A 24072-nucleotide genomic window follows, 5' to 3' on the forward strand; every position below is an offset into this window, starting at 1 on the left:
AGGTCTTCCTCAGGGTCTAGGAAAACGGCCACAAAACCACGCTCCAGCTGTGCGTGAGGCTTCCCCCCTCGAAGACCAGGGGAGTCTGCTGTAAACTAGACTCGGGCGGGAGGAACTTGGGGTGAAGGTTCAATTGAGATGGCGTGAGGCGCTGGTTTTCCCGTCTCCCGTTCAATGTGACCGCAGGACGCGCACCTGGGCTCAGCGGAGGCAGAAAAAGCTCCGCTCCCGGAACCCTGCCGTCCGGGCCGCGCGGGGCCCGCCGTCCGCCGCGCGACCGGAAGCGCGTGCTGACGTCACCCTGCGCGCCGGAGGGCGGGGTCGCCGGGGACCGTGGCGGCGGAGGCCGGGCTGCTGGAGAGTGGCGGCTGAGCGCAGACTTCCCTGGGAGCCGCTGCCTGCGTGCGGAGCAGGTGGAGCGCGGGAGGAGCTCGGGAGCAAGGAGACGCCGCGCGGGGAGCCGCAGCCGCGGGGCTCGGGCTGGCTGCGGACGCTCCGCGGCGGCGCCTGACGGGCCGAACGCGCCGCAGGGTCTCCGACCCCCAGTGGCTTTGCCCACGCGCGCGCGCGGCAGCTCGGGGGCAGCTGGAACGTTGGGCCAGCGTCAGGGCCGGAGGCGGGTTCGGATGGCGAGTCCCGGTCCTGGCGGCTCGGCCCGCTTGAGCTGGTTCCCTAGTTCCCTTTGTGAGCGGCGGGTGCATCTAAGGACGCGATTTTCGAGGAATTTGATCGGAGACAGCTCCAGTCCCTGAGCCGCCTGGCACTCCGCGACCCTTCGGTCCGGTGCGGAGTCTGGAGGGACCCCAAACTTGGAAATTCTTTTGGTGGTGATGGTTGTTGGTGGGTTTGGATGAGCCTGGGTCAAACAGCCCGCTAGAGCGTGCTGCTGGAGCCGCGTCTCCTGGAGTACCACGGGCAGTGGGGTTGGTTCCGCCAGTGCGCAGCAGATTCATCCCTGCTCTTCACAGACCACTTCAGGTTCCTACAGCGTTCCCTCTGCTTCCCCTGGACACTTTGTGCCTTGCCATATCTTATTGGGGGCCTGTAGGTCCAGTCCGATATCCCGCGGGGAAGGCCCCCTCGGGAACTGCTACGCTGCCCCAGGCTTCCATGTAGATTAGCACCATTCCCACCGCTGTTGTGAAAACAAACGTGTGGGTGTCACTTACTGGGCAGCCTTCAGTTGCCAAACACTGCTTTACAGTCACTTCGACATCTTATTCCTTCAGCCGATATGAAAGTTTGCTTTCAAAATACAGTTTTAGACAAAAAGTAACATTGAAATTAACAGTGATTTAAAATGTGTAGGGTTAGGATTTGTGTCTTCATCAGTTACCCACATTGTTTCTCATGGAAACCTTTCTCTTCACTTTCTAGGATGCTGTTGTTAGGTGCTGTCCAATTGGTTCCCACTATGGTGCCCCCTAAGTACAACAGAAGGAAACCCTGCTGGGTCTTGTTGGCATCCTCTCAGTTGTTCTATGCTGAAGCCCATTGATACAGCCACTGTGTCAGTCCATCTTGTCAAGGGTCTTCCTCTCTTCCTTGTCCCTCTACTCTACCAAGCATGATATCCTTCTGCAGGCACTGGTTTCTCCTGACAGCAAGCCCCAACTAGGTGAGATGAAGTCTTGCCATCCTAGCCTCTAAGGTGTAGTCTGGCTGTACTTCTAACAAGACAGACTTCTTTGTTCTTTTTTTTGACCTTTTTTGGTGACTTATTTGTTCTTTTGGCAGTTCAAGGTATTTCCAGTATTATTTTTGGCCAGCAGCATAATTCAGATGTATCAGTTCTTTGGGCTTCCATATTCCATGTCCAACTCCCTCCCCTTTTTTCTTTATGTTTATTTTTTAAATATCAGTTTATTGGGGGCTCTTACAGTTCTTTTTAACAATCCATACATCAATTGTATCATATCATTTTCTAAACATTTACTTTCTCTTTGAGCCCTTGGTATCAGCTCCTTTTTTCCCCTCCCAACTTTCACATGCATATGAAGCCATTGAAAATACCATGGTTTGGGTTAGTCTTGGTTTGCACCTTAGTCCTCAAAATAACTTCTTTGCTTCAATGCTGTCCATAAAGTTTTCAGTGTCTAATTCAAAGTGGATAGCCTGCTTTTTTTCTTTGAAGTCACTTCTTAGACTGAAAACTCTTTGGGTGACCTGCTGATATTTAAAATACTAATGACCTAGGTTCCAGCATCATAACAACTCACAAGCTACTACAGTGTGACCAACTGACAGAGCAGTAGTGTTCTCATCTATTATCTATCTTTTGTGACTGACTTATTTCACTCAGCATAATGCCCTTCAGGTTCGCCTGTGACATGTTTTACAGAGTTTTTTAATATTGCGTGGTAGTCTGTGGGGTGTGTGTGTACCATAGTTTGTCCTTTCTTCCATCAGTGGACATTTAGGTTGTTTTTGTCACCAGTGGTACCGTGAACATGAGTGAATATATAACTATTCATGCTGTAGTTCTTAATTTCCTTAGGATATATATCAAGTAATATGATTGGTAGAAATTTTGGCATTTTTATTTCTTAACTGTCTAAATAAATACCTTGCTATTTTCCTCAGTATTTGTACCATTAAAAATCTTACTAAGGTGGAGGGAGGGGCTACAGAACCTACTGGTGTGGCTGGACAAGAAAGATATCAATACATAAAAAAAGTGACAGAGGAAAAGAAGGGAAAAAATACAAGTAGATATGGTGAAAAGAAGAGAAGAATGTAAAAGGAAAACGGAGGACAAAAGGAGAAAGAACTGGAGAGAAGGGGGTTGGCAGGGCCAGAGTGGGATGGAATGTACAAAAAGGAGGACAATGTGCATGGCCAGGCCCTTGATCTGGGTTGCTGCCCTTTGCTGACCTAGAAGATGTGTGAGACAGATCATCATTTGATCACGAAGAAGTTCTTGTGTGTTCAAAAATCAGCTGGGGCATCCCAACTGATGCTGGAAGGACTTCTACTTGCTTACAGTTTGCTTGCAGGGGACAGGCTGCTCATCTAGCGCTGTGGTTCTTCAGGTCTCAGCAAGCAGAGGATGCCACCCATGAGGGTGGAGTCCATCTAGCACTCAGTGCACCATATGTCCCACCTCTAGCTTCACATGCAGTAGGGGATTGGCAGAGGGTGTGTTGTCACTCACCACTGATAGGTGAGGATTTGAGCTGGCCTTCCTTTTGGTCCTCAGTCACCAGTGTGGGTCTTTGCTGGTCCAGGGGGACAGAAGTGATAATCTTCAGGTGGCAGTCCCTATCAGACACTGCTTGTGAAAGTTAACAGTAGTTGCACTGTGTCAGACCAGCTGACAATTCAGCTGCTCTGTCTGTGTCCTCACCGCTTCAATCTGAGCTGTTTGGATAAAGGTACAGTTAAGTTTTGTAGGAAAGAGCGAGTGTCATGGAACAGACTTGAGATTTCTGGACCAGAAATTTATTGTGGTAGAAAATCCAGAGATGGAGAGGTCTGAGGGGCCAGCCCCAATCCCAACTATGTGGACACATGCCCCTCCCTCCAGAAGAATTTATTTCAGAGGACAGCACTGAAGCTACAGCTCAGTGAGAGGGACATGTCTGATCAGAGCACACGGGAACAAATGAAGGGGGAGGGGAAAAAGTGGATAACATCCTGGCCCACCAAGTCTTGAGGACAATATTTCCGCTCAGAACGCCAATGCACAGAGAGGACCATATGGCTGGCCCCACTATGAGACACAGCATCCCTGACTGACCCATAGCCCTACAGGGGACAACACTAGAGATACAGTGTGGGATTTGCGTCCGATCTGATCTCACCACACCGAGTCAAAACACTAAGGATGTGCAACAGAACAGCAAGGGGAACAGCAACGAAGTCCCCAGGAATACCAAAAATAGACTTTGGGACCAGGGCATGGCACCCCTTCAGACTCAACCCGAAAACATTCCTAAAGGCCAAACAGTCCTTGAACTAACTACAGGCTTTTCTTTTTTGTTGTTGTCTTTTTTCTTGTCATTGGCTTTTTGTTGTTGTTGTTTTGTTTTATTTTGTTGCTTGGTTTTGCTCTGTCTTATTTTTGTGCATGTTAATATCTCCCCAGATCTGTCTAAATAAGATAGGCTGAACGAACAATCTGGAGGAGAAAACAACAGGAGCGGTGGGGACATAGGGGAGTGAGAGGTGGAAGGGAAGTGGTGTTAACAAAACCAGAGACAAGGGAACAAGTGATCCAAATCAGTGATAAGAAGGATGTAGGAGGCCTGGTAGGGCTTGATCAAGGGTAATGTAACTGAGAGGAATTACTGAAACCCAAATGAAGGTTGAACATGATAGTGGGACAAGAGAAAGTAAAAGGAAATAGAAGAAAGAATTAGCAGACAAAGGGCATATAAAGAGGTCCAAATAAAGGCACATACGTATGTAAATATATATATGAGGATGAGGAATAGATCTATGTGCATATATTTATAGGTTTAGTTTTAAGATACCAGATGAACATTGAGCCTCCACTCAAGTACTCCCTCAATGCAAGAATACTTTGTTCTATTAAACTGGCATTCCATGATATTCACCTTCCCAATATGATTGTTGAAGACAAATGGATGCATAAGCAAACATGGTAAAGAAAGCTGATAGTGCCCAGCTATCAAAAGACATAGCATCGGGGATTTTAAAGGCTTGAAGGTAAACAAGTGGCCATATAGCTCAGAAGCAACAAAGCCCACATGGAAGAAGCACACCAGCCTGTGTGATCACGCGTCAAAAGAATGAGGTATCAAGCATCAAAGAACAAAAAATCAAATCATTGTGAACAAGGGGTAGTGCAAATTGGGCACCCAAGACCTATCTATAGGCAACTGGACATCCCCTCACAGAACAGTATCAGGGAGGAGACGAGCCAGACAGGGTGCAGTGTAGCAACAATGAAACATACAACTTTTCTCTAGTTTAAAGTGACTAGACGTCCCGCTTTTGGTGGGACAGTCCAGATTTTTAACAATTTTTTCTGTGCCCTGTGGCGTTTTAAAAAAGTCCTGATTTTTGGAAAGAATGCACAAGCTAGGGTATACGGTTTTCGGCTGCCGTGTGGCTATTTCACCAGGATATGAGTTTTATCAATGGTATCTGTGTCCCGCTTTACCAGTGTTAAAATCTGATCACCTTACTCTAGTTCCTAAATGCTTCCTCCCCACCCACTATCATGAACCCATTTCTACCATACAAATCTGGCTAAACCAGTGGATGTACACTGGTACAGATAGGAACTGGAAACACAGTGAATCCAGGACAGATGATCCCCTCAAGACCAGTGGTGAGAGTGGCGATACTGGGAGGGTGGAGGAAAGGTGGGGTAGAAAAGGGGAACCGATTACAAGGATCTACATATAACCTCCCTGGGGGATCGACAGCAGAAAAGTGGGTGAAGGGAGACGTCGGACAATGTAAGAAATGACAAAATAATTTATGAGTTATGAAGAGCTCTGAGAGAAGGGGCAAAGGGGAGGGAGGGGGAAAATGAGCTGATATTAAGGGCTCAATTAGCAAATGTTTTGAGAATGATGATGGCAACAAATGTACAAATGTGCTTGACAAAATGGATGTATGTATGGATTGTGATAAGAGTTGTACGATCCCCCAATAAAATGATTAAATTAGAAAAAAATCCAGAGAACACAAGTAGACTTGACAACTCTGACTTGACTGAGGACAGTGGGAGAGCACACGATCCCTGTGAAGACACCTGGCTTTAGAGCCCATAATAAAGGGTCTAGCAGCATCTAATTCAGCCATTCTCAACCTGGGGGTCATGACCCCTTTGGGGATGAACGACTCTTTCACAGGGATTGCTTAATATATCCTGCATATCAGATATTTATATAATGTTTCATAACTAGCAAAATTAAAGTTATGAAGTAGCAATGAAAATAATTTTATGGTTGGGGGTCACCACAACATGAGGAACATCAGGTTGAGAACCACTGATTCAATAGCTTTTCCATCCCACAGGTCCTGGGTACCTGAAAACAAGAGGCTTTCCTAAGAGGCATGACATCGTCACTCCCACAGGCAACAGAAATCCACCAGGAGATGAAGTAATACACAGCTGGTCTGTCACAGAATTCCCAGGCAGCCACTGCATTGACTGGGTTCATTACGTGTCCTGGGCCTTATACTCGGTGAAAGCAGGCCTGGAAGACCTTGGCTTGAAGGGACAAGAAAATATGGACACCGGGAAGAAGCCTGCAAAAGGTGAGAGTTGCTGAGAATTTGGGGGGTGAAGAGGGGACCTAGGCTCCAGATTCAGGTGAGAACCCTGTAGAGGCCACAGTGGAGTACAGTTGTTCAGTTTGTCCTCCGATAATCAGAACTACTGACAGCAATTGTGGTGTTCTTTCTCACGACTTCTCTTTGTTTCCTTAGGTTTGTCTTCCAATGAGAGTCACTGCTCCCAAGAGCAAACACAGAAGCCCCAATCACTGGTGAGTTGGAATCACCTCATTTTCTCTGAATTGCTGGTTTGGCTTATTTCCAGACAATAGGCCTATCTACTCTGTCTTTGGGTATTTACATATTTCGTGTCTGCGTGCCTTATTAGTCATTTTTGCAGTTTATTTTTGGTCTTGGGAAATATACCCAAGGTTAATATTACAAATCCTTGGGAACTCTTAAGAAAAATATTTTTTAAAACTGAAATTATTTATATATTTTCATGTGCTACTAACTAAAGCCTACATCACTGATGCTGAGTTGATTGCTATGCACCGTGATCTTATAGGACAGGGTTGAACTGTTTCTGCACATTCTGAGACTGTAAATCTTTAAGAGTATTAAAAATCTCATCTTTCTCCTTCAGCGTGGCCAGTGGTTTGAATTACTGAACTTGCGGTAATAAGCTACTACACCTCCAGAGCACCTTAAGATATGCTGTGCTTCTGTGTATATAATCATCCTATGAACTACATACTGGGCTGCTTTTCGCTTTCTTTTCTTTTTAAATGTAATAGTTTTATTGACCTATCTTACACAATCTAATAAATCCATTCACTATCAATTGTTGTTAAATCCCATCCAGTGAGGTTATAGCATCAATGCTGTCAGTTACCCATCCCCTCCTGTGCTCCTTCCCGTGCCCAGAGGGAACCATTACTCCTGTAACTATGGACGGTTGGCTGTCTTACCTGTCACGTACTAATGCATAATCATTTTTTGGGTAATCTTCAATATACAAATGAACATGTGGAAATCTAACTTGATTAAAGAGGTTAAAAAAAGTGAAAACCATAATAGAAAGGGGGGATATTAAAGAATTAGAGGATAGTTTTGTAGTCTTCAGTACCATACTGCACCCTGAATTTATCATCCATTCTGAGAGGGACTGTGTCCTTTCTGAGAGGGACTGCACAATTATCTTGCAGGTGGGTTTTGGGTCTCCACCACCTCCATGTGCTTTCACATTAATTTGGTTGCTTGTTTTTTTTTTTTACTTGATGGCAGTGGTTTTCAGTTTTATTTGAGGATCTATATATTTCTTTTTTTTTAACATTTTATTAGGGGCTCACACAACTCTTATCACAATCCATACATATACATACTTCAATTGTATAAAGCACATCTATACAGTCTTTGCCCTAGTCATTTTTAAAGCATTTGCTCTCCACTTAAGCCCTTGGCATCAGGTCTTCGTTTTTTTCCCCCTCCCTCCCCGCTCCCACTTCCCTCATGAGCCCTTGATAATTTATAAATTATTGTTTTGTCATATCTTGCCCTATGTGGAGTCTCCCTTCACCCCCTTCTCTGTTGTCTGTCCCCCAGGGAGGAGGTCACATGTAAATCCTTGTAATCAGTTCCCCCTTTCCAACCCACTCACCCTCTACTCTCCCAGCATTGCCCCTCACACCCCTGGTCCTGAAGGTATCATCCACCCTGGATTCCCTGTGTCTCCAGCTCCTATATGCACCTGTGTACAACTTCTGCTCTATCCAGACTTGCAAGGTAAAATTCGGATCATGGTAGTTGGCGGGGAGGAAGCATCCAGGGTCTGGGGGAAAGCTGTATTCTTCATCGGTGCTACATCGCACCCTGACTGACTCATCTCCTCCCCTAGACCCCTCAGAGTACTCAGTTCTTGTACTGAGGCAAGATTTAAGTAGAAGCCCTAAGTTCCATCTACTTCCTTGTTGTGAGTGCAAAATATATATACCACCCCCCTCTTATCCCACTATTATATTCACCCATCATTCATTTCTCATGACTTCCTCCCAGATACAAATCAATTGAACAAATATGACCCAAAAAGCTGCATCTTCCTCAATGTCAATTTTAGAAAACTTATTATTTTCTGTACCCATCATTCTCTCCCTGTTCACCTCCACTTGCCTCCCCTCCCTGGACCCATCTGTTCAGTTGCTGTATCCATAAGATTTTCTATCCTGTATATCTTGTATAGGGAAACATCAAACAAAAAGATAACAAACAAACCCACAAAAAAGAAAAACCAAAAGTTTAATAGGGATCCTGACATAGAACAGATGTATATCTGTGTTATATGTAGAGAAAGACGGATGTTATAAACCATTCGTCCTGACCCCATTTCTTTCAAGCTGACCTATCCCTGGTCCTGCTTATCTAAGAACACATACACTTTTAGTCTTCATCCATCTTGTCTGAAAGGTGAGCATTCTATGAGACCACATTGCTGTTCCCGCGGTCAGGGATCGAACATTCTAATGCCTTCCCGTTATACCTATAGACTTTCCATGTGGCCCCTGTAAGCAAGACCCCACTAGTTCAGATGGGGTGCCATGTGCTGCCCCCTCTCCAAGTCCGAAGTCGGATCAGAATTCTTGGGGGGACTTGGTATCTTTGCTCCCATCACTGGTCTGTTGCACTCCTCCCTTGGTTGCTCCCAGGTCGGCAGGTCAGCTGGCCTCTCTCCTGACACTGTATCTTCAGGGTCATCTTCTGCAGCAGGGTCATCTAGGGAGAGATGTCAGTTCTCGAGCTTTTTGCTTTTTTATTTATTTTTTTATTAATTAATTTTTTAAAAGAGTTCAGTTTGGTTTATTGAACATGTTACAAAAGAGGGTTTAGTCAAAAAAACCAAAACCCATGTCATCATCAGATTCTTCAGACTCTTCTTTCTTGGCTTCCACTCTCTTCTCCTCAGCTGGGGCAGCAGTGGTGGCAGGTGCAGGTCCTCCGGCTGGTGCAGCACCAGCAACTGGGGCAGGACCACCAGCCCCAACATTACAGATGAGGCTCCCAATGTTGACGTTGGCCAGAGCCTTGGCAAACAGGCCGGGCCAGAAGGGCTCCACATTGACCCCGGCGGCCTTAATAAGGGCGTTGATCTTGTCCTCTGTGATGGTCACCTAGTCGTCGTGCAGGATGAGGGCCAAGTAGATGCAGGCGATCTCGGAGATGGAGGCCATGGTGCTGGAGTCCTGGGCTGGCGCTGCCCGGCGTGGTGCTAGTCGCCGGATGAAGTGAGGGACTCACCGCAACGTGGCCTTAGCTTCCTCGGAAGGACCGAGCACCTTAACGGCAGCTGAGGGAAAAAAGCTTTTTGCTTTTTAATGATTGATCTATTGAAACAGCATAAATACACAACTTAATAATCAGAAATATGTCAGGTACCTTCATGTAGTTTCAACAGGCATCTAAAAAGGGCAATCTTAATGGCAGGAATACGATCCAGTGTCAACAAACATAATATCAGAACATCCAATTTTCCACTTTGCTGTTCACTTCTGGCACCAGCTGCCTACCCAGGACTGCTTTCTATGATTCTCCACAACTCATTCTCCATGACACCGAGTCCGACTCACAGCATGGAGCATAGCAGGCTCCCAGTGAACTCTGATCGTGGGAGTTGGTGCTGTTTTGCTGCATTGATTCCTTATTCATTCTAGGAGCCAGTTACAATCCAGGATGTCACTGTGCTTTTCTCGGAGGCAGAATGGAAGACACTGAGCTCTGAGCAGAAGACCCTGTACAGAGACGTGATGCTGGAAATTTACAGGACTCTGCTCTCCATGGGTGAGGACGTGCTGCTTTCTCTTTTTTACCTCTGCACATATTTATTGGGCACCTACTGTGTGCTAAAGAATGAGCCCTAGAGCTACTCACCAAACCAGGGTTTTGGACATTATCTTTATGAATTATATTATGCTAGCTGATTCAGTTGTCCACTTACCATGGGGACAAATTTAACCCCTTTAATTAGGTGAACCAATCCAGTGAGTTATTTGGATAGTATGTCTAGAAAGTCTCCACAATAATGTCCCCGTGTGCTTTAGTACATACATGAAGACATATGCAGCACACAAACATGTTTGGGCATGTGCCATCCTATATACATGTATGCATACATAGCTACCTATGTTGGTCTCATTTTGAGGATAAGCTGTTGAACAGCATGGGTTTGATCTTTGCTGTTGGGTCATAGACTATAAAGTGCCGCCCTGTAATTGCAATGCCGCCTGCAGGGGTTAACTATTGAACTGTGTTAAGGACGTGTATAGAGCCTCCTGAGCAAATGGAGTGTTTGCAGAGGAGAGTGGTGGTACTAGTGGTCATTTATCTGTGGAGAAGGAGCCCTGGGGGCACTGTACAGAATTGTGCTAACTGCAAGGACAGCAGTTCAAACTCATCAGCCATGCCCACGGAGAAAGATGAGGTGAGGCTCTCCCCTGCTCCCATAAAGATTTACAGCCCCAGACACCCTAAATAGTGTTACTTTGAGTCCAGTTCACACTGTAGTAGTGAGTTTGTGTTAACTGCAGGTAGTCCCACAGAGGTATTTTTCCAGAGAGGAAGCAGCAGTAGGAAAAAAGAAGAGAGAAACGCAAAGGGGACAAGGAACCTCCGAGATGACAGTGAGAGACCAGGCAATGGCTCAGTGACAGAGACAACAGTCCCAGGTCTGAAATGTTCATGTGCAAGTTAGTGCGGATGTTCAGCAGGGCCAAGCAGAGGATTTTCCTCTGGGGGCTGACAGGACACCCGCACTGTGGAGAGGAGCTGAGAGAGCCGATGCACTGAAGCAGGAAGACTCTGCCTACATGTCTCCTGATCCCTTAATCCACCACCATCTGGTCTGGGAGCTCTGGCCATTGCAAGGAATTGCCAGCCCTAGAGGAGAAGTAGACTGTTCCATGGAGAGGATGACTACTCTCCGAATTGATTTAAAAGTTGGAGGTTGTCCTCGTGCACACTCCCTCAGTACAGTAGCACCTTGCCCAGCTAAATGGTCATTCCATGATACCCACCTTCCTGACATTATCACTGAAAACAGACGTGTGCATAAGCAAACGTGGTGAAGAAAGCTGATGGTGCCCGGCTATCAAAAAGATATAGCATCTGGGGGCTTGAAGGCTTGAAGGCAAACAAGTGGCCATCTAGCTCGGAAGCAACAAAGCCCACAGAGAAGAAACACACAGCCTAAGTGAATACAACGTGTTGAACGGACCAGGTAGCAGACATCAAGGAACAAAAACCATCGTGTTATCACCTTCCTCACATAAACGCTGAAGACGAATGTGTGCATAAGTAAGTGTGGTGAAGAAGGCTGATGGTGCCTGGCTATTGAGAGAGATAGCATCTGGGAACTTAAAGGCTTGAAAGTAAACAAGCGGCCATCTAACCCAGAAGCAACAAAGCCCACATGGAAGCAGCACACCAACATGTGTGATCATGAAGGGCCGAGGGGACCAGGTTTCAAACAACAAAGGCGGGGGAAAAAAAATCACATTACCGTGAATGAGGGGAGTGCGTGATGGGGACCCAATGCCCATCTGTAAACAGCTGGACATCCCTTGCAGATGGGTAGTGGGGAGGAGATGAGTCACTCAGGGTTCAGTGTAGCAACAATGAAACTTAAAACCTTCCTCTAGTTCTTGAACGCTTCCTCCCCCCTAATTATCATGATCCCAATTCTGCCTTGCCGACCTGGTTAGACCAGAGGATGCACATCGGTGCAGTAGGAATCTGGAAACACAGGGAATCTAGGACTCTAGGACGGATGAATCCCTCAGGACCAGTGGTGAGAGTGGCGACACCAGAAAGGAAGGGGCTGTAGAAAGGGAGAACCGATCTCGGGGATCTATGTGTAACCTCCTCTCTGGGGGATGGGCAACGGGAAGGTGGGTGAGGGGAGACGCTGGGCAGTGTAAGGTAAGATAAAATAATTTATAAACTATTAAGGGTTCGTGGAGGGGGGGTGAAGCGGGGGGGGGGGAGAGGAAGGGAAAAAAAGGAAAATGAGCTGATTCCAGGAACCCAAGTGGAAGACGAATTTTGAGAATGATGAGGGCAACGAATGTATAAGGGTGCTTTACTCAATTGATGTATGTATGGATTGTGATAAGAGTTGTATGAGCCCCAATAAAATGATTTATTTTTAAAAAAACAGCAAAAAAAAAAGTTGGAGGTTGAAGGTAGGACTGACTGCCATGCATGTCAATCAGCAATGGGCTGACCCTGATCATCTTTCACTCAAAGGTGGGCAGATTCAAGTGCTACATCTCTGCCATTTTCACACACAGACTGTCTCCTGTATTTGAAGCCCACCAGATTGAATGACTTTATATTTTCTCAATCCCTCTTTATAAAAAGAAAAGCCATGAAGATTTCTACATAGTTCACAGAACTGTTATTTCCAAGTAATAGCAAAATGGTCGGGGCAGAATATATCACTGAGTGCCTATGGCTTAGAAGGATGGAGGAGGAGGAGGAGGAGGCCACCTGCAGGAGAAGCTGTTTATAGAGCAGAAACAGTATCTGATCCTTCCTTGAGAAATTCTGGGGGGGTGGGGGAAGAGAAATTCTGATAAGCTTGACATGTTGCAAAGTTTTCCTGTGTGGGTTATCTGGATTACAGTAATTAAATCCACTGTCATCTAGTTGATACCTCCTCATAGTGACCCTATAGAACTTGGTAGATCTGATCATAGTTTCCCAGCCTGTACATTTCTAGAGAAGCAGACCGCCACACTATTCTACCGTGGAGCTATTGGTGGGTTTGGTCCATCATCTGTTGGCTTGCAGTCCAGGGCTTTAACCACTGCCCCACCTAGAGTACTTCTGGATTGCAAAAAGAAGGATAGTTGATAAAAATGGAACGAGTGACCAGTTAGTGAGACACAGATTGAGTTGGATCTATTGTGAATGACAAATGTGAGTATAGGATTGTTGTTGGCTGCCGTTGAGAGGATTCCAACTCCTAGTGAGAAGATATGTTCACAAGGTGGATTAGCACAGCTCCTGAGGGTCTTCAAACCTATGGCCCTCTAGTTGCAGACTGTTAGGAAATCACTAGGCCCATCTTCTGAACCATCACCCTTTCATCTAGTAGTCGAATGTATAAGTATGTGTATGTGTGAGAGAGAGAGGCTTTCATGGCACGCCAGCAGTGAGATACTGCCAGTCATAAACATAGGTATCACTGTCCAGGCCTTTAACACTTACTCATAGCTGCTCTCATAGAAAATTCTCTTCTGCAGAACCAACATCAGAAGCTCACCCTACTTCCTCCTGCCTCCTGGATTTCCCCTGTCAGCAGTTCCTCAGACAGCATGTGCTTCAGATCTTTCCAGACTCGTGTTCAGAGAATCACTTCCTTCCCGAAGATAACAGCACAGGGCAGCCAGAACATCAGGATTCTGTTCAGAACTGCAGGAGTGAAAACACAGGACAACGAGAGAGAGAAGTCTCCAAACTCTTGTGTGGGAGCACAGGGGAAAGAGAGACGTCAAGGGTTTTATCCAGTTCAGCCTGGGGAAGGTCAGCAAGCCCCAGAGAAGGCAGCACAGGAGTGGGAATGGAGGCCCACTCTGCTCAAAGGGGGAAAAACCATGTGGAATCAGACAAGGGTTTGAAGGGCTTAGAAACCTCAACATTTGGAGTAATGGCTTATAGAGAGGGTAGCCTGAGATCAAGCATCACAAACCAGAGGATCCCTTCCCAGGACAAGTCACATTCTTACAGTGAGTGTTGCCAAGGCCTTACCCAGAAGTCCTTCTTCCTTTGGCAACAAAGGGCACGCTCAGATGAGAATCCTGATGTGTGTAAGGAGTTTCAGCCAGGCTATAACCTCAAGTCAACTCTCATCACATGCCAGAGGACTCAAGCAGGTGAGAGACCCCATGCATGTAATGAGTGTGGACCAGACTTTAGTGTTAGGCCAACTCTCATTACACATCAGAGGACACACTCAGGGCAGAAGCCATGTGAATGCACAGAATGTTCACAAGGCTTTACCTGCAAATCAGCTGTCATCAGACACCAGAGGATACACTCAGGGGAGAAACCACATGTGTGTAAGGAGTGTGGACAAGGCTTTTGGGAAAAGTCAGATCTCATCAAACACCAGGGGACATACTCAGGTGAGAAACCTTATCTGTGTAAGAAATGTGGGCTAGGCATTAGCCAAAAGGCAGATCTCATCAAACACCCGAGGACACATTCATGTGAGAAACCTTACTTGTGTAAGGAATGTGGGCGAGGGTTTTCCTGGAAATCAAATCTCAGCACCCACCAGAGGACACACTCAGGGAGGAAACCAAATGTGTGTAAGGATTGTGGGCGAGGGTTTAGCCAAAAGGCATATCTCATCAAACACCAATGGACACACTCAGGTCAGAAACCTCATGTGTGCAAGGAGTGTGGACAAGGCTTTAGCCAACAGTCACATCTTAAAAGACACCTGAGGAAACACTCAGGGGAGAAGCCACATGTGTGTAAGGAGTGTGGGCGAGGCTTTAGCCAACAGTCACATCTTAAAAGACACCAGAGAATACACTCAGGGGAGAAGCCACATCTGTGCAAGGAGTGTGGGCGAGCCTTTAGCCAGCAGTCAAATCTCAAAACACACCAGAGGATACACTCAGGGGAGAAACCACATGTGTGTAAGGAATGTGGGCGAGACTTCAGAGCCAAGTCAACTCTCATCACACACCAGAGGACACACTCAGGGGAGAAGCCACATGTGTGCAAGGAGTGTAGGCAAGGCTTTATCCACAAGTCAAATCTCATCACACACCAGAGGACACATTCAGGAGAGAAACCTTACATGTGTAAGGAGTGTGGGCAGGGCTTTAGCCAACAGTCGCATCTCAATGCACACCAGAGGATACACTCAGGGGAGAAACCTCATGTGTGTAAGGAGTGTGGGCGAGCCTTTAGCTGGAAGTCAGATCTCATCAAACACCAGAGGATACACTCGGGGGAGAAGCCACATGTGTGCAAGGAGTGTGGGCGAGGCTTTAGCCGAAAGTCAACTCTCATCAAACATCAAAGGGTACACTCTTTCTCCCTAGAGGCAGGCCACACGCTGTCTGCTTCACCTTCCTGTTGACTAACCACTTTGAGCCATGCTTAAGCAGCCAGAGCCCTGGAGATAAGTCCTCTGCCATCGGATCTTTAAGACGTTGCACCCACTGGCCTATGAGCGTACAGCATTCTGCATCATGGCGTGAGTCAAAAGATGGATTTTTGGACTAGTGTTGAACTTATGGAATTGATCTGGGTTAGGATGTTTCCTTCATATCTAATTCTTAATATAAAACGCTCTTACACACATATATGAGTGTCTGGATTTTTTTGTGTTCAACCCAGTCTAATATATTATGGAGACTTTACTAATGTAGATAGAGGACGCAGGCTAGGCTATAGGTGCAACTCAATGCTCATTGCATTTGAGATAATGCACTCGAAGAAGCCACGTGTGTGTAAGTAGTGTTGGTGATGTCTTATTAAGAAGTTACGTCTCCTCACACAGCAGAGGACCCACTCAGGAGACAAGCCCCATGTGTGTTAGTGTGAGCAAGGCTGTAGCAAAAGTCCCATCTTCTCAAACACCTAATGCTGAGGCCTGCACAGCAGTAAAGCGAGAACCTGATGGGACAGAGATGTAAGAAAGAGAAACAGACAAGGTGGGGTTGGGAGGTCTGCTCAGAGTTCAACCCCAGGCAGCTTTATTGAAAAGCTTTCATACAATCCGAGGTCCTTGGCAAGCAAAACATTGCTTTGCACCTTATTCCTTAAAACGTCATGGTACATCTTAATTCAAATCAGTACCTTCTATAATAATCACTTTGTCCTTCAGACAATCAGTATTGTAAAGGGTAATGCAAAGCCTTGGACTACACCCAGGTCCCTGACTTATGGGCCAAACCACCAGTGACTGTCACCCTGGTAGCTGCTCCTTGAGAACCCAAGTGCAGGTGGGAAACCAGATGGGTCAGGACTATGGTAGAGGCTTTAGCTCCAATTCAACTGTCATACATCTCAGGGTTTATTCAGGAGACTGAAGATCAGGTATAAGAAGTGTAGGTGAGACTAACTGGTGAAATCAAATCGTAGACACCAGAGGACATAGTCAAGAGATGCCACATTGTTATTAAGGGGACAAGGCTACTCACCAACTAAATTTTCTTTCCCACCAGAAGACACGCTCGGGAGAAGTCGTGTGTGCAAAATGTGTGTGTGTGTGTGAGCTGTAGCTAGAAGCAAAGACTTTAAACACCAGAAGCTCACTCTGGAGAAGCCTGTTGTTTGCAGTGAGTGTGTGTGGAGGCGTTGGCTGGAGTTCAGCCCTATGTCACAGGACACAACAGAAGCTTTGTACGCCAGAGGATTACACTAGAAGAAGACAGAGGCACACTTCTGTGTACCTCAGAGAACAGGTTTCTGTCGACAGGGAGAATGTGAGTTGTTTGCAACCTAAGCCATACCTCTTGTACCAGAAGCCACAGGGAGAAGAGTTGTGAGGACAGGATCTATGGAGGCAACTTGATTTCAGGGACCTTTTTTAGCTCACGTAGGAAAACAAAATGCTGCCACCACAAATCAGGACGTAACCACCTCTGAAAGATTTTGAGGAGAAATCTGTCTGCCTGTGCTCTGAATAGAGATCCAGGTATCCATCGTAACTACACAAGTGTATGCACATTCTGTAGTCAAATGGAATAACGAAGCTTAAGTCTTCTAAAATTGCTTGACGTTTTTTCTTCATAAACCAGCTCATTCCAACAGTTGTCCTTTCGGTTGTAGCTAAACGTTAATTTACTAAACCACACATACATCTGTGTAACTCATTTGGCTTCAAAAATAAAACTGTTCACTGCCATTTAGTCAATTCTGAATTATAGTGACCCTTGTGGCCAAAGTAGAATGACTTTGGGTTTCTAAGACTAAAGCTCAGGGAGCACAATGCCTCATCTTTGCCCACTGAGCATTTGGTGGATTGGAACTATTATAAAATATTATAAAATAAAATAATATGCAAGAAATACATAGGGGAAATCAGGAACTAGTGTAAGTAGAGTATTAGCTTTGGGTGTTGATGGGGCAAAAAGTCTCAGGTTCCGGGGGAGTACTAGTATTCCCATCTATGGTTTACAAGACTAGTCTAATACTGAGATTACATGCATTCTTTCATGTTTTCGAGAACGCTAATGGTTCATATTGAAAGGTAGTTAGATTTAGGGACAAAGGGGTTGTCACCCCAATGCTGTAAAGGCCACATACAGGGATTGGAAAGAAATCAGGCACCCTACTTGGACACCCACGGTAAGACCCAAAGGAGCATGTACAGAGTGGGACTCCCTAGCACAGGTGAAACTTAAGACCTACCTTCCACCCAGGCCATGACTTCACCCAGGTAGGTCTAAACTCTGCCAGAGGTCAACCAATACCTTCAACCACACCTCCCCAACCAGAGATGTTAAATATACAGGTCACGCCCCCCTATTTTATTCTCTTGGACTCTGCTTCAGTTCAGCCGTAAGTCAAGGGTGGAGGGCTTACTCAGGACCCGCGTGTTCTTGGCCTCTTTGTCCCTGGGGATTCCCCAGTTCCATATGTGTGGGTGTCTTTTCCACATTTTGTGTGCCTAGTTGTGAAATCCAATGCAGCTTCCTTGCATCTTGGCACACTCCAGAAACACTGTGTACCCTTTTGAGACTGTAAAACCTGAAACTTCTGTTCTTCATAAAACACTTGGGTTACAGAAGTGCTTTTGCAACGTGAATTCTTTCAGCGCCGTGAAGCCACTGAGGGGCCCCTGCCAGCGCTGAGATGCTTATGATGCCACTGGATCCAAAGACTTACTACTCACTGGCTTGTGATTGTCCTGCATTTGGCTTCATTGCATGTGTTTTGTGAGTCTGAAGAGGACTTTATGGATTGGTATCCAACATATGGGCTGATATCAGACTACGGCCTCGGACTGGACTGGGTTGGGATGTTTTCTTAATGTACAATTGCTCTTGTATATAAACCTCTTCTTTATACACATGTGTCTCCATGAACTTCTCTAGTCTACCCAGACTAACACACATGAAGAAAGATGAGATGAACAGTAGCTAGGGCAGTTACAATAAAAGGGAGAATAAAGTGAAATGTGAAGAAGTGGGTGAGTGTGACTTTATCAACTGATCCATCCTAAGTTTGTCCTGATATGTGGGATTGCTGATAGGAGCTTTGTAATTACTGTTGCATCTCAAAAAAAGAGTTTTCAAAAGCTGAACAAAGTTCCAAAATTGAAGTGTGTTCATTTCAGGAAATATGTTCATTTTCAGGAAGAACGGGGATATACTTTCATAGCATTGGGAAACCTCATTTTGTTGCTATTGAGATAGATTAGCAGGGCTGCCGTTGTTTTGGGGTGATTGTGTTTGTTTTTTTTTTTCTTTCCAACTTTCCCCTTTTCCCCAAAACCCAAATTAAGTGCCAGCTGGTTGGTAGCACTCATAGCGAACCCTGGTGACAAAGTGAGTTTATACATTGGGCTGCTAACCACATGGCAAGGGAAAACCACCGGCCAACTTTATTCGTTTTCCCTGGGGGGAAATACCTCAGTTCTTGCCTCACATGAAAGCCTGCTTTGTAATCCAAGTGGGTTTTCTCTTTTCTTTTCTTTTTTTTAAAATTTTTTTATTTTAACAATTTATTGGGGCTGATACAATTCTTTTCACAGTTCATACATATACATACATCAATTGTATAAAGCACATCTGTACAGTCTTTGCCCTAATCATTTTTTTCTCTTTTCTTCTTTTACATTTTATTAGGGACTCAAACAACTCTTACCACAATCCATACATATACATACATCAATTGTATAAAGCACATCCATACATTCCCTGCCCCAATCATTCTCAAGGCATTTGCTCTCCACTTAAGCCCCTTGCATCAGGTCCTCTTCCAAGTGGGTTTTATAGAGGACGGGAGAAGTTTCAGGTTTTCCGGTCTCAAAAGAGTTCACGCTATTTCAGGAAGTGCCAAACTGCCCGGAAGCCGCTCTGGGTCCACAAACGAACACGGGCAACCTCATGGGGCTGTGCACCCACACATGTGACCTAAGGCCAGCGAGCGAGCCCCATGCCCAGCGCAGAAGCAGGGTAAAAAAGAGGAGGGAATCCTCTCTGACCCGCCCCTGACCGCAGTGGGGGTCAAAGAGACCGGCCCTCCCACTGCCAGGGTATTTTAAATCTCCAGCTGGGGAGGCATGGTGGAAGGGATTGGTAGACCCCATTGACTGAATTAAGCCGACCTGGGTGGGGTTATGAGCCTGGGCCTAGTTTGGGCCGCCCAGGTATAACGTGTATCTAGCTGGGCGGTGGGCATGGCGCTGGATTGGAGCATGCCCAGTTAGTGTCTTCACAGGTGTTTAATGCTCACCTCATTCCTTCCCAATCTCCGTTATGGGGGCCTATGCAGGGAGGGCAGCCTGTGCATGGGGGAGACAATCCCTCTATCCTTATCCTGGCTACCTAACAACTTCACATGAGAAAGATGAGGCAGTCTCCTTGAAAGAATAGTTACAGTTAATAAAAATGAGGTCTACCCTATGAAAATCTTTCCAATTCCCAGTACCAGTTTACATAAGAAAGAACTCAGCTGCCCTCTAAACAAAGGATACACATTTTGGTTTCCTGTTGAACTTTAGTCCAGACAGTTTGTTTGAAGGCCATGGCCATGGCCACTGCCTCTAGGGATGATCATTGTGGTGCATTGTGATGCAGTTCCTGCTTAGAATGGTTTGAAGAGAATATTCCTCTATGGCTGTGAATTACTGGTGTGTCTCTTAGACCACAAGATCCCTGGGGAGCTGTGGCTAATCTCTGAGGAGTTTGGAACTAATAATTTAAACTCTAATACCATTCCCTCCATCTAATTTGGATTTTATTATATTTACACTTGGTGTTCACACAGGCCTATGTGGCTCTTCCATGTGGACTTAATTGACACCTCACTTCAATGGCAGCTTGTTTGAAGACAAACCTTTAAGACCCCACATGCTGTTATTTTGATAGTTGGATATAAGACCCCTGGGGAGTTGTGGTTAATCTCTGGGTGGTTTGGAACTCACCAAATGCCCTGTGTGAGAAGGATGAGGCTGTTGACTTCTTTAAAGATTCCAATTCTAGAAATCTTGTAGTTTTACTCTGTCCTATTGGGTTACTGTGAGTTGGAATCGACCTGGATAAAATCTTGTTTTAACAGTCAAGAGATTGAAGTTGCCTTTTACAAAATCCTATTCCTTTCAACATGTTAACATTTGTGGTAAAAATATTTAACCACCTATGTGACAAAAGGGGCCCTAGTCGTGTAGTGGTTAAGAGTTGGATCACAAGGTCAGCATTTCAAAACCATCAGCCCCTCCAAGGGAGAAAGATGGAGCTTTCTACTTCCAGAAAGAATTACACACTCAGAAACTCACAGGAGCAGTTCTACCCTGTCTTATGGGGTTGCTAAGAATTAGAATTGACTGCATGTCAGTGAGTTTTCTTTGATATGGGCACCTAACCATCAGCATAGAAATGAGCAGTAAACAAACCAACCAACTGGTGTGAAACTGTGAGTCAAAATAAGCACATTGGCAGTGGGTTTTGGGGTGAAGATTTTTTAAAAAACATTTTATTAGGGGCTCATACAACTCTTATCACAGTCCATACATATACATACATCAATTGTATAAAGCACATCAGTACATTCTTTGCCCTAATCATTTTCAAAGCATTTGCTCTCCACTTAAGCCCTTTGCATCAGGTTCTCCTTTCCCCCCACTCTCCCTCCCCGCTCCCCTCTCCCTCATGAGCGAGCCCTTGATAATCTATAGATTATTATTTTGTCATATCTTGCCCTATCCGGAGTCTCCCTTCACCCCCTTCTCTGTTGTCCGTCCCCCAGGGAGGAGGTCACATGTAGATCCTTGTAATCAGTTCCCCCTTTCCAACCCACTTACCCTCTACCCTCCCAGTATCGCCCCTCAGCCCCTGATTCTGGAGGTATCATCCACCCTGGATTCTCTGTGCCTCCGGCTCCTGTATGCACCAGTGTACATCCTCTGCTCTATCCAGACTTGCAAGGTAGAATTCGGATCATGGTAGTTGGGGGGGTAGGGTGAAGATTTTAGTAGTGTTGGGGTCCATGCTGTGCTTCAAACGATCCCTTCCAGGATGGACAAGACTCCCAGGGCCAGGGCCAGGGTGTAGTGATAGACTGACTCAGTGGACTTTCTTCAACAGCCAATTACCAGCCCCAAGTATATTCCCAGCCCAGCAGCTATGCCTATAGGTTAAATTAAACCCTTTTCTGTAGGGTTGATAGTGCATAAGGAGACCCCATGCCTAGCAGAGTAGAATGGTGCTCCATAGACTTTTTACTGGCTAATTATTTTAGTAGTAGATTGCAAGAGCCTTTTCTTCCAAGTTCCTTAATTCTTCATGAGAGAACCAATTCACTGTGTGGGAACAATGCCTCTCTGAGTGGTCTGTTGGACTTGCAATCTACTTTCAATCAAGGTCTTTCTTATGGAAACTGACTCTTCTTGTACATGCTCCTAATTGGCCATCTTACTATTTAACAATCCAAGGTCCTGAGAAGTAATTTCAGGACCTAAATGTAGCCTAACTTTCTGTGAAGGCACTGCATGGAGTCAGGGTTCCCACTGTAGGCCACAGTCCTTCACAAACAAGTGCTTTTAGATTTTAGGCTCTAATGCAAATACCATGGACCCACATCCTGACTCAGCACTTACTGATTCCGAGCCAGTCGTGTTTCATCAATCTCTTCTTACCCCTATGTATGAATACACATTGAGAATGATCACACCCCACAGGGATCAATCAGGGCTGGCATTGTCATTGACCTCAGTGTCTATAGATGCTGCACCCCTTAGTTGGAGTTCAAATGTAGGGACTTCAGTTTATGGTAAGAACGAACTCTTAAAATGTGAAAAGTTTCATTGGGACAAAATTCACATATCATTCACTTTCATAGGTCAATCGTATTAAAAAGTGTTGTGTAATCATCACTATAATCTATCCTAGAACATTTTCTTCCTTGTTGTATTCATTACTAGCTTCCATTTCCCTCCCGCCTCCCCTCCTGCACCCCCAAGAAGCATTACTCCAGTTACTGTTGCTATAGATTTACCCATCTTTGAGTTTCTTATACTGCAAAACATACCCCAAAATAGCCAGCAGAAAAACACCAACAACAGTATGAAAATATGCCAGAGGAGAAAACCTCAACTGAGAAAAAAACAGGAAATACTAAAAAGTAGAGCAAATTTAAAATGGGTTAAAAGATGAATCAAATGAACAAGTGGTAACATTTTAACTTAGTGAGATCTGCCATAGTCGAGTTTACCAGGCCCTGTGAGAGCAGGGCTATGCCCACTCATCTACTATAGTTGCAGGGGATTCCTCAGCTTGTAGAGACCCTTGGCCCCTGGGCTCCAATTGTCACCCATTGCTTCTGAAAATGGAATATTCACAATTTAAGCTCTGTTACCATTTTCTCCTTCGGATTTGGATTTTATTCTCTTCATTCTAGATCACACATGCTGATGTGTTTCTTCCATGTGGAATTAGTTGTCACCTCAGTTCGATGACTCCTTGTTTGAAAACAAACTCTTAAGCCCCCGGATGCTATTATTTTTTATTCCGGGTACCATCTCATGTAGATGGCTGCTTGTTGAAGGGCAAACCTTTAACACCCAGATGCTATTATTTTTGATAGCCCGGGGCCATCTGATTTCTTTACCACACTTTGCTGTGGCATCCCTCTCTTCATGAAGTGAGGACCTAGCCAAGGTCATGTCATAAGAACTGATTGTTTTTATATTGGGATTAGAATTAAGTGGAAGCCTGACATCCATTTACATATCTATGATTTATAAACATGATTTATAAAAATCTCTGATTCACTTTAGAGGCCTCATTATCATTTTATGAAAGAAAATTATCAATCATGCACATGGAACATAAAATAATCTGTTGATAGTATCATTAATTGAACCAATGGTATAGAATTTAACACACTGTTGAGGAAAGTAAGGTATATACATGCATATACTGAACCTGCAATCCATGAATTGTTCATTTGTACAGGTTAAACTCTTAAATGATGTTGCACTGTTTACATTGACCATGGGAGTTGGTGATAGGGAAAAATTTCTAGTAGCAATTTTCTTTTTTTTGCAGGGACAGTAACAGACTTATCAGATTAGTACATGTCATGGTAAAGCTCAGAGGGCATTAAAATAGTAAATCTGCCACTTTGAAATGGCACTCATCCATTTCTTCTCACACCAGAGACTTTTAGTCTTAAGTCCAAGAGCTGCAACTACGTTTGAGGTAAAGGCCCTTCCCTTTAGTGGGGTTTCCACGTTGAGTCCTTCTGGTGTAGTCTGTGAGGATGTGTCCTTGAAAGCACAGAGTCTAGGGTGAGAGTAGTTTATAGCACATTTCCTGGCTCTCCACAGGCTGGATAGAAACTAGGTCAAAAGTGTGTAATTATGATCACAATACTGGGTTCCATCTACAAGGAGTATGCCCCCCCAAATGGAAAAAAGCTCAGCTAGAGACTAGTTTGAAGGTGATAAGGTTGTTTTGTCAAAAAAATTTAAATACATAGCTTTGAAAATAGTCCAAGTTTGGGGCCTAAATTCTCATCAGTATTGTTAGCACTTTTTCCCAATGGGTAGTTGCTTCTCCCACTTTACCCCACAAGGGAAGGAAATGCCTCCTCAGAAACATAGATGCCCCCTCTCAGCCTGATCTTGACCTGAGA

The 24072-nt window shown here is 45.2% G+C and overlaps 1 protein-coding gene and 1 pseudogene across 1 annotated transcript; one reads left to right on the forward strand and one right to left on the reverse strand.

The window, feature by feature from the left end:
- Positions 1-324: 324 nt before the first annotated feature.
- Positions 325-15548, forward strand: LOC142423222 (uncharacterized). The gene is made up of 5 exons (XM_075528448.1): positions 325-413; positions 5995-6237; positions 6409-6467; positions 9900-10026; positions 13491-15548. Exons 2-5 carry the CDS (start codon positions 6210-6212, stop codon positions 15341-15343), a joined length of 2067 nt encoding a protein of 688 aa, XP_075384563.1. The 5' UTR covers positions 325-413; positions 5995-6209; the 3' UTR covers positions 15344-15548.
- On the reverse strand, positions 9075-9419 carry LOC142423228 (large ribosomal subunit protein P1 pseudogene; annotated as a pseudogene).
- Positions 15549-24072: the final 8524 nt, after the last annotated feature.

The sequence above is a fragment of the Tenrec ecaudatus genome, chromosome 12 (genome assembly GCF_050624435.1).
Source record: "Tenrec ecaudatus isolate mTenEca1 chromosome 12, mTenEca1.hap1, whole genome shotgun sequence".
Lineage (NCBI taxonomy): Eukaryota > Metazoa > Chordata > Mammalia > Afrosoricida > Tenrecidae > Tenrec > Tenrec ecaudatus.

Excerpts from the sequence above, each read along its gene's own strand:
- LOC142423222 (XM_075528448.1), top strand. The coding sequence starts at position 6,210 with ATGGACACCGGGAAGAAGCCTGCAAAAG. Across the intron at positions 6,238-6,408 it reads CGGGAAGAAGCCTGCAAAAG|GTTTGTCTTCCAATGAGAGT; the intron begins GTGAGAGTTGCT and ends TTGTTTCCTTAG. Across the intron at positions 6,468-9,899 it reads CACAGAAGCCCCAATCACTG|GAGCCAGTTACAATCCAGGA; the intron begins GTGAGTTGGAAT and ends TATTCATTCTAG.